At 40.4% G+C, this 14,923-nt stretch overlaps 1 protein-coding gene across 7 annotated transcripts in view; it reads left to right on the forward strand.

Annotated features, from left to right (window-relative positions):
* Positions 1-14,923, forward strand: part of ADCY1 (adenylate cyclase 1) — a 451,138-nt gene that overhangs the window by 118,718 nt on the left and 317,497 nt on the right. For all 7 annotated transcript variants that reach the window (XM_039353930.1, XM_039353932.1, XM_039353931.1 and 4 more), the window contains exon 2: positions 2,906-3,055. In XM_039353930.1, the coding sequence (XP_039209864.1) occupies positions 2,906-3,055 (150 nt within the window). The remainder of the gene's footprint in view (positions 1-2,905; positions 3,056-14,923) is intronic.

Below are 14,923 nucleotides of genomic sequence, written 5' to 3' on the forward strand. Positions count from 1 at the left end.
CAGGTTGAGAACCTCTGATTTACAGTATAAGGCCAGGTTAGTGGCACAAGGTTTTTCACAATTAAAGAATGTGCACTATGATGAAGTATTTGCGCCAACTGTGAAAAGTGAGAGTATAAGATTAGCACTGGTGTTGGCAGCGGCATATAAGCATAAAATCTGGCACTTTGATATCACAACCGCATTCCTCAATGCTGAGTTAGAGGAAGAAATTTATATGATCCAAGCACAAATTGCAAAAACCTAACATGGTATATAAATTAAACAAGGCTTAAGCGGTCAGCCAGAAACTGGAATGTCTGTTTAGATACTGCTTTAAAGGATCTTGGATTTAAAAGTTGCAAAGCTGATAATTGTATATATACTGGACAGTTACAAAGAGGGAATTGTCTACTGTTATCATTTGTGGATGATCTTTGCTTCATCACAAAGGATGCATCACAAGTCAGAGAATTTGCTGATAAATTAGGAAAGAAATTTGAATTAAAGAATTTGGGAGAAATAAAAAATTATCTTGGTGTAGAGATACAGAAAAATGAAAAAGGTGGTTATATTCTCAGTCAAAGGAGAAAAATTGAGCAGTTATTGGAGAAATATAATATGAAAGATTGCAATACTGCTCCCACACCCATGAGTGTGGATTTTTATAATAGTTTAAGTGTGGACAAAGGTGAAACCTGTGATCAAGAGATATATCACTCAGCAATAGGGAGTTTGTTATATCTGTCACAGTGGTCCAGACCAGACATAGCTTGCGCAGTAAGCATTTTGAGTCGTTTTACTGCTGCACCTACAAAGTTACATTGAATGGGTGTAAAAAGGGTTCTCAGATATTTAAAGGGAACTATAAATTTGGGTCTTCAAATACAGATTACTGAGGAATTGAAATTAAAGTGTTATGTCAATAGTGACTATGCAAATGACATAAACACAAGGAAATCAAATTCTGGGATTATAATATTGTTTGGAGGAACTCTGATTTGATGGAAGTCCAGAAAACAAACAACTGTTGCTATTTCAACAGCGGAAGCAGAGTTTATTGCTTTATCTGAATTGTGTTCTGAAGTTACAGGGTATGTAGAGTTGTTGCAAGATTTAAATATTAATGTAAAAGAATCTGTAAAGGTATTTGAAGACAATGCTGCCTGTATAAAAATGGCAACTGGTGACAGGGTGAAGAACAGAAGTAAACATGTAGACATTAAGTATTGTAATGTCAGGGAAGCTGTAAAAGGAAAATTGATTAGTTTACATCCTTGTTCTTCTGAGGATAATTTGGCAGACATGATGACTAAACCACTGGGTAATGTTCACTATGGAAAATGTGTTACATCAATAGGTCTGATGTCTCTTCCTGTCATGAAGGGAGGAGTGTTAGAATATTCATGAACAGGAAGAGTCATGTGGTAACTCAGTCAGCCAATGTGAAGAAAGTGCTACTGAGTCTGTGCAAAAGAGTATTGAGTTAGGAGCTGGATTTCCAGTCTCAGGTTTATCTCTGGTCTGTCTCTGTAAGAAGTCTTCAATTGAGCTATGTTGCTGTAAAGAAGAATGGTATTGTATTTTTATATAAATATAAAATTATTTGAATCAGCTAAATGCAGTCAACTGTGAGAGCTTCTGATTTATTTTTCACCAATAGAGAAAATTAAAATTCTCTAACAGCTTTGGAATAGGCACAAAATAATAATAACAATAATAAACAAGCAGATAAGAAAAGAGCCACCCAAAAAGTATTTAAAGTAGGAGATAATGTAATATTTATCCACAAAATATCTGAATTTAAGAGTACTGAATAGAAAACTAGGGCTGAAATATATAGGTCCTTTTACTACCATAGAGATTATCAACACAGTTACAGTGAAGTTACCGTTACCAAGGGGTTTAAATGGATACTTCCAGTGTTATTGTAGCTTGGTGAAGTCTTTTCAAAGTTCAAGATTGAGACCAATTGGAACCCAACCTCCGCTTCCAATTTTAGTGAGGGAGAAAGGGATTATGGAATCGAAGAGATCTTAGATTCTAGATATTGTATCAGTATCAAATAAAATGGAAAGGATACCCCTTAGCTGAGGCACAATGGGTGACAACTACAAATGTTAGAGCAGTTAGGCTAAGGAAATTCCATTCAAAATGTCCTAACTGACCCTAGTAAAAAAAGGGAAATTGACAATGAAATAGTAATCCATGTATGTATATGTTTATTTTAATATTTTTCAAGGTCCATTTTTCTGTCGAGGGGGCAGCATGTCAAGAGTGAAAGTTTTTCAGCTATGTGCCTCTTTGTTTTCATCTTGCCATTTGAGTAAGCGGGGGGGGGGATGATGCTTTCAACTGGGTTAGTTAGAGAAATGAAACCTTTCCAGTTCTTTGGGTGTTTGCTGAGAGAAGGCTGCTTGGAAACCTTTCAAGGACGTTCTAGTAGGTGTGGAGAAGATAAAGATAGTTCTCATAACAAAGAGAATTTGTTCACATGAGCTGTGTAGACATCTGGGGTGTTGGGCTAGGAATGTCATTGTTATATGCTATGGTTAGATGCCTTGGGATTTTAGAGTTGGTTTTCCTTCACCTATATCATGCCATGTATTGAATAAACCAATACGTTTTTCAGCAATGAAAGTAATCTTGGACTTTATTTGGATATCCAAGCTGGAGGTTGGCACATTTGCAATTTAAAGATTTGTGATGGCAGATCTGTTAAACCTGCGACTCCTGACAGTTGGAAACCCTAATGACTGAACAAATATTGAGAATAGCAAACGAGGTTTAAATATCAAAATAATCAAGTAAAGTTAGCAGGATTTTATATAGAATTACAGTGATGTAGTGATGCCATGATGCCTTAAAAGTGCCTGTATTATAACATTTTTTTTTGTCCCTTCTCTTTTTTATTTTCCCTTTGCAGCTTATGGCCAATGCTATCCTTTTTGTCAGTGTAAACTTATATGGGGTCTTTGTAAGGATATTGACAGAGAGGGCGCAGAGAAAGGCCTTCCTTCAGGCCAGGAACTACATAGAAGACAGGCTGAAGCTGGAGGATGAAAATGAAAAACAGGTCAGTTAAAATATGGTTTTGTTTTTTTATCTTCTTCAACATCACAGTTGAATAAGAGTCTGATCTTTATGGAAACTTATCTATAAAGCTATAGCTTTATTCTTACAATACCTTGTTGTCTTGTTTTTTTATTGGTTGTCAACAATGAAAACACAACAGGCATTATGTTTTTTATATTTAACTTAATTTTAGATTAGATAAAATAAAAAGCCTAGAGAATTGTTATGAATAAGGTAACGCTTTTGCACATAATGTCATTTAATTTGCAAAGTAGTTTTCATAATAAAATGTCTTCTCTTATCTCAGAAATATTAGTATGAGTGGAAGGAGTAATTTAATAAAAAGAACAATCTACACTGTTGGGCTAAAATGTATTATAAATGTACACAGTTTTCCATAATAAAATACTAGACAGATGTTATGCAAAAGATGTTATGCACTAGTTTTAAGGCAATTCATTTGCATCAAGATAATTGACGTAAGTGTTAAGTTCCGGCTGAAAAGCCTAACAAAGTAAAATACCGGAGACACGGTGATCTTTAGTGTAAACTTTATTAGGCATAGCATACTGGTGTGATAGAAGGAAAGCTAGCTCTGGCAATATGGCAGGAAACAGATAATTAAAATAATGGAACTCTCCCTCCCTCTCTCACAGTTCAGGTCACATTGTCCAATTAATCTTCTAGCAATTGTTATGAGAAGAAAACTTTGGTTCACCAAAACATCTCTTTGGCGGCCTTGGCTCTCACACTAATAGGGAACACCTATGGATCCCAAGTTCTCCCTTCCCCCCTCACAACTGTAGGCAAGCTAGAAGCAATATGGCAGTCCTAATAATAATAAATATTCATAGCTTGACAGGTTGCCCCCTATAGAGATGAGGGAACCTGGAAAAAATACTCATTATTGTTTGTTAATCTTTTCCTTGTACTGGCCCTGGCTTCCGGGGTACTTAGCATGTAATCACTTTACCAAAAAAAAAAAATCTGCTTTTACATGATAAGCGTTTACCCATGTAGCTTCTGACATTGGATACCCTTCCCACTGGATTAAGGACTGCAATTTCCCTCTGTGGATTCTGGAATCGAGGATTTGTTTGACCTCATAATGCGTTTACCCCTCTACCATTATTGGGGCCAGGATTGCCTTCTGTACTGGTCTCATTGTAGATCCCCATTATGGCTTCAGTAAACTGCAATGGAATACTGGGTGCACTTTACCCAATATCCTTGGCAGTTTAAGCTCTACTGTCACTGGATTAATGACTTTTATGATGGGGAAAGGGCCTATGTACTTCAGCCCTAACTATTTGCAAATTTGTCTCAATTTAAGATACTTAGTAGACAGATACACTTTATTTTCTATATGGAGCGCTCCCTGGGGAGCTTGCTTCTTATCTGCTTGTTTTTTCTGATTCTTGGCCAGTTTAGCTAAAGCTTTCTTTGCATCACTCCAAACCCGTTGGAACAAATCTATCCAGTCAGTTAGGGTGCCAAAGGAGGAAGGCTCCTGAGGGCATTCTGGCATTGACATGAACTCTACTCTATGGCTAGTTTAAATGGAGTGAAACCAGTGCTGCTGTGCACTGCATTGTTATACTCCACCTCCACAAATGGCAGGAGTCCTGCCCAATTAGTTTGCTGATAGTTGACATAACAATGCAGGTACTGCTTCACCATTGCATTAGTTCGTTCTACAGCTCCATTCAGATTCAGATGAAAAGCTGAACTGAGTCCCTGGGAGGACTCAATCACCCTTACAAACTTCCTCCGGAACTTAGCAGTAAAGTGGATCCCATGATCTGAAATGATGCGCTTAGGCACTCCATACAGCCGGTAGATATGCTGCAAAAACATCTTCACTAGCTTCTGGGAGGAGGGTAGTCCAGCACATGTGATGAAGTGGGCTTGCTTGGAAAATAGATCTCTACTCTCTGGTAGCTCCACTATAAAGTCCATGGCTATCTTCTCCTAGGGACTGGTCGGATCGTCCACCTGCTACAACAGTCCTGGACTCTTCCCATAGTCTCTTACTGGCTGCATAAACTGCACAACTCCTCACACAACTATCAATGTCTTTCTTCATCTTTAGTCACCAGAACTGATGATTAGCAAGATGCAACATCTTTAGGAATCCAAAGTGGTCCGCTTGCTTGGTATCGTGGCTACGTTGCAAGACTTGCAGTCACTGGCTGCCTGGTGTCTGGGACATACAATTTGTCCTCCTTCCACGCCAACTCATCCCTCATGGTTAACTCTCTTTGATGAGTCACAAACCATGCATTGGTTTGTAGCTCCTGCCTCAGTTGTTGAGCAAATGCATAGGTGAGAGGTGAGCCCCTCTTCTTCTCTTTCCACCTCATTTAGCTTGTGCCACTTGTTGTCTGTTGGGAATGATGGAGCTCATCACCTCTTCCTGAATGCTCATGTACTGGGACATGTGTGACAGGGCAACACAATGAAATTCTCCCCCCCCCCCGGAATATATTTTAACTCAAAGTCAAATCTTTTGAAGTATTGCATCCATCTGACTTGCTTAAGAGAAAGCTTGTGGTGGGTCTTCTAAGTTTTTTAAATAAAGATTTTATTGATTTTCTCTTATATACATACTGTATATTAATTTTTCAACCAACGTGCTGTCTGGGTTTAAAAAAGCTAGTACATATTCAATTCCTAGTCCTTCATTCTTTACTCTAGCCATTAGTAAAATAAGTCCCAAGTTTGATAATGTTCTGTTTCTTCTTTATCTTTAAATCTCATGGTTAATCTGTCTATCTCTGTGCATTCCAGTATTTTTTATTATTATTTTTTCCTCTGGTATTAATCCTTCATTTTTCCAATATTGCATGAATATTATTCTTGCTGCTGTTGTGATGTGTAGAATCAAATATAGACTTTGTTTGTTAATCTTTTCTGGCATTATGCATAATTTAAAAAGTTCAGGTTTAAAATCCACATGTTCTTCCAATATCTTTTCTAACCAAGTATGTATCTTTTTCCAATAAGTCTTTGCTTTGTCACATGTCCACCAAACATGATAATACATGCCTGAGTTACGCTTACATTTCCAACATCTATCTGACATATTTTTAAACATTTTTGCTAATCTTGCTGGTGGCATGTGCCATCTATAAAATATTTTATATAAATTTTCTTTTTTTTTTATTGAAAATTTTTAAAATTTTTACAAATAGAGAAAAGAAAAGATAAAAAACAAAAAACAACCCTACCCAACCACCCCAACCCTCCCACTCCATCCCCCCAACCTTCCCAGAGCTGAATATAGGCTTAATTAAAATTTCTAAAAATCTTAAAAAGAAATTAAAAAAGTATAAACCATAAATATATCTAAATACATTACATAAGCTTATAAGATAATTAACAATAATATATATGTAAAAAAGAAAAGCATAAATATTAAAAAAGAAAAATGCTTAAAAAGAAAAAGAATAAAAGAGAAAAGAAAGAAGAAAAGATGTATATATATATATATATATATATATATATATAGAAGTAAAATAAGATAAAATAAAAATAAGAAATATAAGAAAAGAGAAGAAAAAAAATACAATCTATAAAATATTAAGATTTATATATAAGTTATTGAAAAACTAAGTAATATTTTTTTATATCCAACTTATGTTGTATAAAATCTATCCATTTTTCCCATACCGCAAAAAACTTCTCTTGCGATTGATCCTTTAAAAAAGCCGAAATCTTTGCCATTTCCGCCAAATAAGAAACTTTAAAAAACCATTCTTGCAAGGTAGGCAAAGATTCCTTCTTCCAGTATTGCCCTACTAACAACCTTGCGGCTGTAATTAAATTTAACATCAGTATAACCTCCTTAACATCACAATCAGTAACGATACCCAACAAAAACAATTGTGGGGTAAATTTTACCCTCCTTCTAAAAATTCTTTGAATATTCCACCATATCTTAATCCAAAAAGCTTTTATATTTTTACACGACCACCAAATATGATAATAAGTAGCATCCAAACAACCACATCTCCAACATTTAGGCTGTAAGTCAGGATACATACGAGACATTTTTTGTGGATCAAGGTGCCATCTATAAAACATTTTGTAAAAATTCTCCCTTAAGTTCTGGGCTTGTGTAAATTTAACATTCCTCACCCAGATGGTTTCCCAGGTATCTAGTAGAACTGGTTCACCAAAATTTTGTGCCCATTTAATCATACATTCTTTAATTAGTTCTGGTTCTGAATCCAGTTCTACTAGCACCCCATAGATTCTCTTAATATGAGTTCGCCTTTGGAAATTTTCTTTATATAAAGTTGATATTGTCAGTTTATAATTTCTCTCCCATAGCTTTTGCCACTTTTCTAGTTCTATATTATAACCAAAGTTTTTCACCCATCTTATCATTGTTTCTTTAACTTGTTCACTTTCCATTTCAAAATTAACAAAAAATTATACATTTTCTTAATTAATTTTTCATCTGCGGTTAACAAAATCTTATCAAATACAGTTTGTTCTTTATAAAATCCATACAGTTTCATTTCTTTTTCATATCTATTTTGTATTTGTAAGTGTGCTCACCACAAGTTGATACCCTGATTTTCCAGTTCTTGTTTAGATTTTAAATTCCCATCAATATTTAAAATATCACTATATGTCCAAATTTTTTCAAAGTCTACCATGTTTGGATGTACAAATGCTTCCATAGTTGATAACCACCCTGGAATTTTTAAATATATTTTAGCTTTAATTTTTTTCCCATACTATTAACAAAGGATTTCTTATATAGTGATTTTGGAAATATGAACTCTATTTTTCCCATACCATAAGAAAGTGTGCCACCCCAATTGTAAGTCATGCCCCTCCAGATATAACAACCTTTTATTTCTAAGCATTATCCATTTTTTCACCATGTTAAGACAGATGCTTGATAATACAATGCCCATTCTGGCAACCTAAATCCTCCATTTTCCTTGTAATGTTTTCATCTTAATTCTAGTTTTCTTTCCTTCCAAACAAAATTCAAAATTAATCAGTTTAAATCTTGGAAGAATTTTTTCTCAAGTTTTATTGAGATTGTTTGAAATAGAAATAGAATCTTCAGCAATACATTCATTTTCACTGTAGCAATTCTTCCTAATATTGACAATTGCAAATTCTTCCATTTTTCCAAGTCCTGTTTTACTTATTTCAATAATTTTATATAATTATCTTCTTTTATTGTTGAGCATTTGGCCGATAGCTGTATACCCAAATATTTACCCTTTTTCACTATCTGTATCTCTATTTTTTCTGACAATTTTGTTTATCTCTAAGATTCTTTACTATTACCTTAGTTTTTTCTCTATTTATTTTTAATCCTGCCATTTCTCCATACTGTTTTATCTTTCCCCATAATTTAGGGATCATCTCCAAAGATTCTTCTAAGATAAATACTAGATCATCAGCGTATACTTATAATTTATACGTTTCGCCTTTTATCTCCAGTCCTTTAATTTCAGTAACTTGTTTAATATTTCTATTTAAAACTTCCAAGGTAAAAATGAATAACAATGGACATCCTTGCTGTTGTGTCCTGAGTCTGCTGAAGCATTCAGCAGGCTCAGAAATGTTGCAAATGGTCCCAGACAGATCAAAAGCTGCCCGGGACCAGACTGGCTGTTGTCAGCCTTGCGCACATGCGCAAGGCGCGAAAACAGCCAGATTTCTATTGGCTGACACTGTCTGAGTTTTGGACACTATAAAAGACCTGCGTGCCTTTTTGCTGTCACTGGTTGTAAGAAGAGAACAATAAAAGAAGCTTGTTTGTTACACCATGTGTTGCCTCTTAATGTCTCTAACCTGCAAACACAACAGTGGCGATGAAGGTGGGATCACTGCAGGCAAGAGAAAGAACTACAAAAGAATTTAGGACTCACCAGAAGGTCCTGAAGCCCTGGGAAGTCGGCATCCAGCACAGCGACTCAGCCTGCCAGTATAGCATCGCTGAAGGTGAGCTCAGCAACCGGACCTCTTCCCCAAAGACAAGGCTTGCAGCAAAGGCATTAACGAAGCTGTAAAGGCTGAAGATGTCTAAGATTGGCCGATTATCTGACTTTGATGTTTCCCACCCAGAGTGCTGGAATTCATACGTGGCGTCAGTGGAGAATTACTTTAGGGTCAATCAGATAAGGGAAGATGGTCTTAAAGTGGCAATCCTGCTGTGTGTCTGTGGACAGGAAATGTTCGACATAGCAGAGAATCTGGTGGCCTCTGTGCTTTTGGAGTCAGTAATGTATGCTGACTTGAAGAAAATGCTCAAAGAACATTTCCAGCCTAAACTTTCTGTAATTGCTTGGAGGCACGCGTTCGAGCAGAGGGACCAGAGGCCGGGTGAGTCTGCTGCGGACTTTATTGCTACCTTAAGACAAGTGGCCAGGCCTTGTGAATTCAAGGACCTGGAAGAGAGGCTGCGGGATCGTTTTGTTTGTGGTCTAAGGAATCGTGAGCTGCAACAAAAGATCTTCGCCAAGGAAGAAATTTTGTTCCAAGATGCCTTGAGGGAGGTTGCAGCTGAAGAAGCAGCGGGCAGAGCTGTGAAGGCTTTGCAGCTTGCCAGAAACCCTCCAGCCACCGTGACTGTCCATCAAGAGGTCGCTCGAGAGGATCCAGAACAAGATCCTGAAGAGGAGTTGGACAGACTGCGCCAGGCAGCAGAGAGAAGGCCGAAGGGGTGTCCAGACAAGGCCCCAGCATCTCCTCAGCGCTTCGGGTGCGGAGGATGCCACAAGTGCTCTGACTGCAGATTCCGCTCTGCCATTTGCCTGGCATGTGGCAGGGAAGGCCACATTGTCTCTGTCTGTTTGGGTCTCCAGAAGGTTCAATCTTGGGAAGAATTGCTTCAGAAAGGGTACCAGGGTCCCCAGCCAACACAGGGTGAGTTTCTGTGCATCGCGCAGAAGCATTTTGAGGACAGGGACACACAAGCCCCTTAAGAAAAAGCTTCACATTGATGTGAAGTTGCAAGGGGTTCCCTTGTCAATGGAGTTGGACACAGGATCACATGACACCTTCAAAAGGATTTGCAGCAGTAGTGGCCTTCGAGTCAAACTCAGGCCATTGAACTTAATTCTCACTGACCTCCAGAATTCCAGTCAGCGTGAAGGGGGAGGCTATGCTCAAAGTGCAGCTTAAGGCTTTTGAAGGCCTATTAGATGTGGTGGTAGTTGGGGGTGATCGTACAAGTCTCATTGGACTCGATTGGTTCGAGGCCCTTGGAATCCAAGTGACTGGGCTGCACAGCCTGCAAATGCCAGGCCTTGCAGAAGTCTGCAAGGAGTTTTCTGATGTATTTAGCTCAGAGCTTGGCTCTTAAAGGGACCTCCCATTGCCTTACGCTTAGACCCAGCTATCACACTTATTAGGATTAAGCCTAGAAGGGTGCCTTTTGCTCTCAAAAGCAAGATTGATGCAGAGCTGGACAAGCTGCTCCAGCAGGGCAACTTAGAACTTGTGGACTCTAGTCCATGGGAAACCCCTATTGTAACGCCCCTAAAGGCTAATGGAGAAGTCCGAATTTGCACGGACTATAAATGTACACTGAACAAAGCGCTGCAACAGCATGTATATCTAGTGCGTGTGGTGAGCCACATTCTGGCCTCCCTCAGGGAGGGGCAAATTTTTGCAAAACTCGATTTGGCACAGGCCTATCAACAGTTACCTGTTGATGAGGCAACAGCTGAGGCTCAAACAACTGTAACGCACAGGAGAGCTTTTAAGGTCAAAAGACTGCAGTTTGGGGTTAATGTGGCTCCTGGCATATTCCAGGAGCGCACACTTTGCGGTATTCCTGGGGTCTGCCCCTACTTCAATGACGTTCTCATTGCTGGGGAGTCATCTCTAAACTTAGCTGAAAGATTAAGGGCTGTCTTGCTTCGTTTTCGCCAAGCGGGCCTAAAACTGAAGCCAGATAAATGTAAAATTGGAGTCATTTCCACTGAATTCTTGGGTTTCAGAATTGATGCTCAAGGCATCCATCCTGCTGAATCTAAGCTCCAAGCTATTCAGCAGGCCCCAAGTCCCAAGTCCAAAAGCGAGCTGCAAGCTTTCTTGGGACTTTTAAATTTTTATCGTGCCTTCCTTCCCCACAAGGCTGCAGTGGCTGAGCCGTTACACTGGCTCTTGGATAAGTAGGCTCCATGGCAGTGGACCCATGGAAGGAGTTTCAATGAGGTAAAAGCCTTGTTCTCTTCAAATGCTGTCTTAGCGCATTTCAATGAGCAATTGCCAGTGTGCATCGCATGTGATGCATCCCCTTATGGGGTGGGGGCAGTTCTTAGTCACCTAAAGGCTGATGGGACACAAGGCCCTGTGGTTTATTAGTTAAGGACTCTGTCATCTGCAGAGTGTAATTATGCTCAGATTGACAGAGAAGTCTTGGCCATAGTAGCTGGCATAAAGAAATTTCATGATTTCTTATATGGCCACCACTTCACGGTCTATGCAGACCATAAGCCTCTGCTGGGTTTGTTTACCACAAACAAACAAGCAAACCCCACACATAATATCCCCACATATGCTGAGATGGTCAATTTTCCTGTCAGCATATGACTACACACTAATTCACAAACCTGGAAAGGAAATGGGCTATGCAGATGGCCTCAGCAGATTGCCTCTAAAACAGATAGAGGCAGATCCTGCTCCTGCTACTAACATTCTCTCCATTCAGGAGTTGCCTGAATCTCCCCTCAATGCTAGGGACGTGGCTGCAGAAACTGTGATTGATCACATGTTTACACGTATACTGACATGGGTGTTGTCAGGATGGCCTGACACGTGTCCAGATACTGAGTTTCTAAGCTTCTGGCAAAGGAAGCACGAGCTTTCCACTTTTAAAGGGTGCCTGTTATGGAGTAGTAGGATAGTCATCCCAGCCTCATTGAGGTCTAGAATCTTGCTCTCTCTGCATGAGGGACATCTGGGTATAGTCCAGATGAAAGTGCTTGTGCGCAGCCATCTCTGGTGGCCTGGGCTTAATAAAGCCATCGAGGCCCAGGTGCCAAGTGTGCCAACAGTCAAGGCCTGAAATGCTTCAGGCCCCAGTTCATAGGTGGGAGGAAACACAAGCCCCTTGGTCAAGGGTACATATAGATTATGATGGGCCCTTTCAGGGGCAATTATTCATTCTCATTATTGACAGCCATTCCAAGTGGCTAGAGGTTGTTCCTGTTTCCTCCACTACTACTGCCAGGACCATCCAGGTGTTGAGAGGGATCTTCTCCTCACATGGACTTCCAGATGTCCTGGTTTCAGATAATGGTCACCAATTTACCTGTTTTGAGTTCCAGGCTTTTGTTCAGGCCAACTTAATCTGGCATGCAACCTCAGCTCCCCTCCACCCTTCTTCACATGGCGAGGCAGAGTATGGAGGGTACTACCAAAGATGCGCTCAAGAAACTCATTTATGGCAGCTGGCATCAAAGATTAGCTGATTTCCTTCTTGCACAACGCACCACACCTTGCACAGCCATAGGAAAGAGCCCAGCAGAATTCCACTGGGGTCGCTACCTCATCTCCAAACTTGACAGGTTGCACCCAGACTGGGTGGCTTCACAGGTGTCATAGCCACGGACACCTAGGAGACTACAGGTGGAATATCCGATCTGGGCAAGGAACTGTGGACCTGGACATCTCTGGGTCACAGCAGTGGTCTGCAAGGTCTCTGGGCCACTATCATACGAAGTGGCCTTGGACGATGGGCGCGTCATCCAGCGACACATAGACCAACTACGCTGGAGGCTGCCTAGCAACACTTACGCTCCTGGCTCTGCTCTCGGGGGGTGAGGAGGAACATAATCTTCATTCTGGACCACAGTCTTCCATCTCCAGGGGTTTTCACATGCTACTGCACATGTTCTAGTGGAAGAATGGGAGCATTCTCATAATTCAGCTATTGCTCCAAAAAGGGGGTCATCCCGTACGTCAGTTATTGCTCCAAATAGGGAGTCCCAAGAAAGGGGGTTTGTCATGGAGGCGGCTCCTGACTCTGGCACCTCCAACTCATACATGGAGGTCATGGGTTACTGGGGCACATCAGTAACCTCCAGGCCACTCCAGCTGTTGGTCTTGGGCTCGAGGGACAGTGCTCCTAAGAGGAGTCCATTGTGGACTTGGGGAATTCCACCCCCCCAAAGAACTCTGGCTGGGGCTTAGAGGGTCCAGCCAGTTAGCAGCTGGGTGGGTCACCTGGGTCTTTTGGGCATCAAAGTCCTGGTCTGCCTAGCCTGGCAGACCAGGCAAACTCACTGGCCATCAGAAGGTCACAACAAGCCAAGGGCCCACCCAAACATCTTGGGGACTATGTGAGGTTTCTGTCAATGTAAGGACCCACCCCACTTTGCATCTTAAGAAGACAGAACTCTTGGAATAATTCTTCCAACAGGAATCCTTTATTAAGAAGAAGTGGTTGCAGGCATGCTAGACAGGACTTGGGGTCCAAGCTCTCCCATTCAAGGTTTTAAGGGGTTCCCCAGCAGTCCCACCCAATCACCCCCCCTTCCAGTGATAGTTTCAGGCATCACAATTCCACCCCCTTGCTCCTTTCTTTCGTCTGTATGGAGACTTCAGATAACTACATGAAAGGTAATTAGCTCTCTTTTGTCATGGTAAAGTTCTTTGATGCTATTTACATTCAAAGTCTCTCTTTGAAGTTGCAATAAACACATTCAGCTCCCTAGAAGTCTACTGAAGGAAGTGAGGGCCATAAAGCCCCTTTGTTCTCCCCCTTCTCTCCTTCTTATGGCAGAATCCAGAGAAGGCAGAATTGGGAGTTTCTATATTTGATAATTAAAGATGAAATATAATTGGATTCTGACATCCGGCCCCTCTTAACAATAAGAGAGATCCACCTGCAAGAAAACAAAACAGGTATAAAAGTTAGTTAGGCTTGTTGGGATACTCTGTGTGAAACTTCTTCAATAGCTTCGGGGCTCTGACATGACGTTTATGGACCCACTCGTTTTGTGAGGCAGGGAGGTGTTTCCAGGCAACTAGGTACTGAGTTGCTCCATGATATCTCCTAGAGTCAAGGACTTCCTTTATTTCGAAGTGTTGTTCACCCTCCACCATGATTGGAGGTGGTGGGGGGGGGATTTTTGGCCGTAGAGGTGACTGATGCTCTCTTTTCAGCAAGCTGCAATGAAAAATTGGGTGTATTTGCCTGAGATTTTTGGGTAATTCTAATTCTACTGTTACTGGATTTATGATTCTTTTAATTGGAAAAGGTCCTATATATTTTGGTCCAAGTTTTTTACAGGGCTGTAGGGACTTTAGGTATTTTGTAGATAAGTACACCATTTCTCCTATAATGAATGGTGTAGGCTCAACCCTTTTTTTATCGGCTTGTGCTTTGTATGCCCGCCTAGCTTCATCTAGTGATTTTCTGACTATTGGCCAGGTGTTTTGTAGGTTTTCCATCCATTCTTTCAGTGAAGGGATCGTTGGTTCTTTTGGGGTTAACTCTGGCATAGGGTTGAAACTTTGACCGTTGGCTATTTGAAAAGGAGTGTAGCCTGTGCTGGAGTGGACTGCATTATTGTAGGCAACTTCTGCAAAAGGAAGTAAGTCTGTCCAATCACTCTGTTGGAAATTTAAAAAACATCTCAAATATTGCTCAAGTACCGAATGGCACCGTTCCGTTTGTCCATCCCCTTGTGGATGATGGCTAGATGTCAGTCCCTGAGTGGTCCCTAAGAGGCATAAAAATTCCTTCCAAAATGCAGACGTAAATTGCACTCCCCTATCAGAGATGATGCGTTGGGGTGCCCCGTGCAATCTGTAAATGTGCTGGATGAAAAGTTTTGCTAAGGCCTTTGCAGTGGGAATTTTTTGGCAAGGGATAAAGTGC

This window comes from Crotalus tigris, unplaced genomic scaffold (assembly GCF_016545835.1).
Source record: "Crotalus tigris isolate CLP2741 ecotype Arizona unplaced genomic scaffold, ASM1654583v1 scf7180000018540.1288718, whole genome shotgun sequence".
NCBI classification, from domain to species: domain Eukaryota; kingdom Metazoa; phylum Chordata; class Lepidosauria; order Squamata; family Viperidae; genus Crotalus; species Crotalus tigris.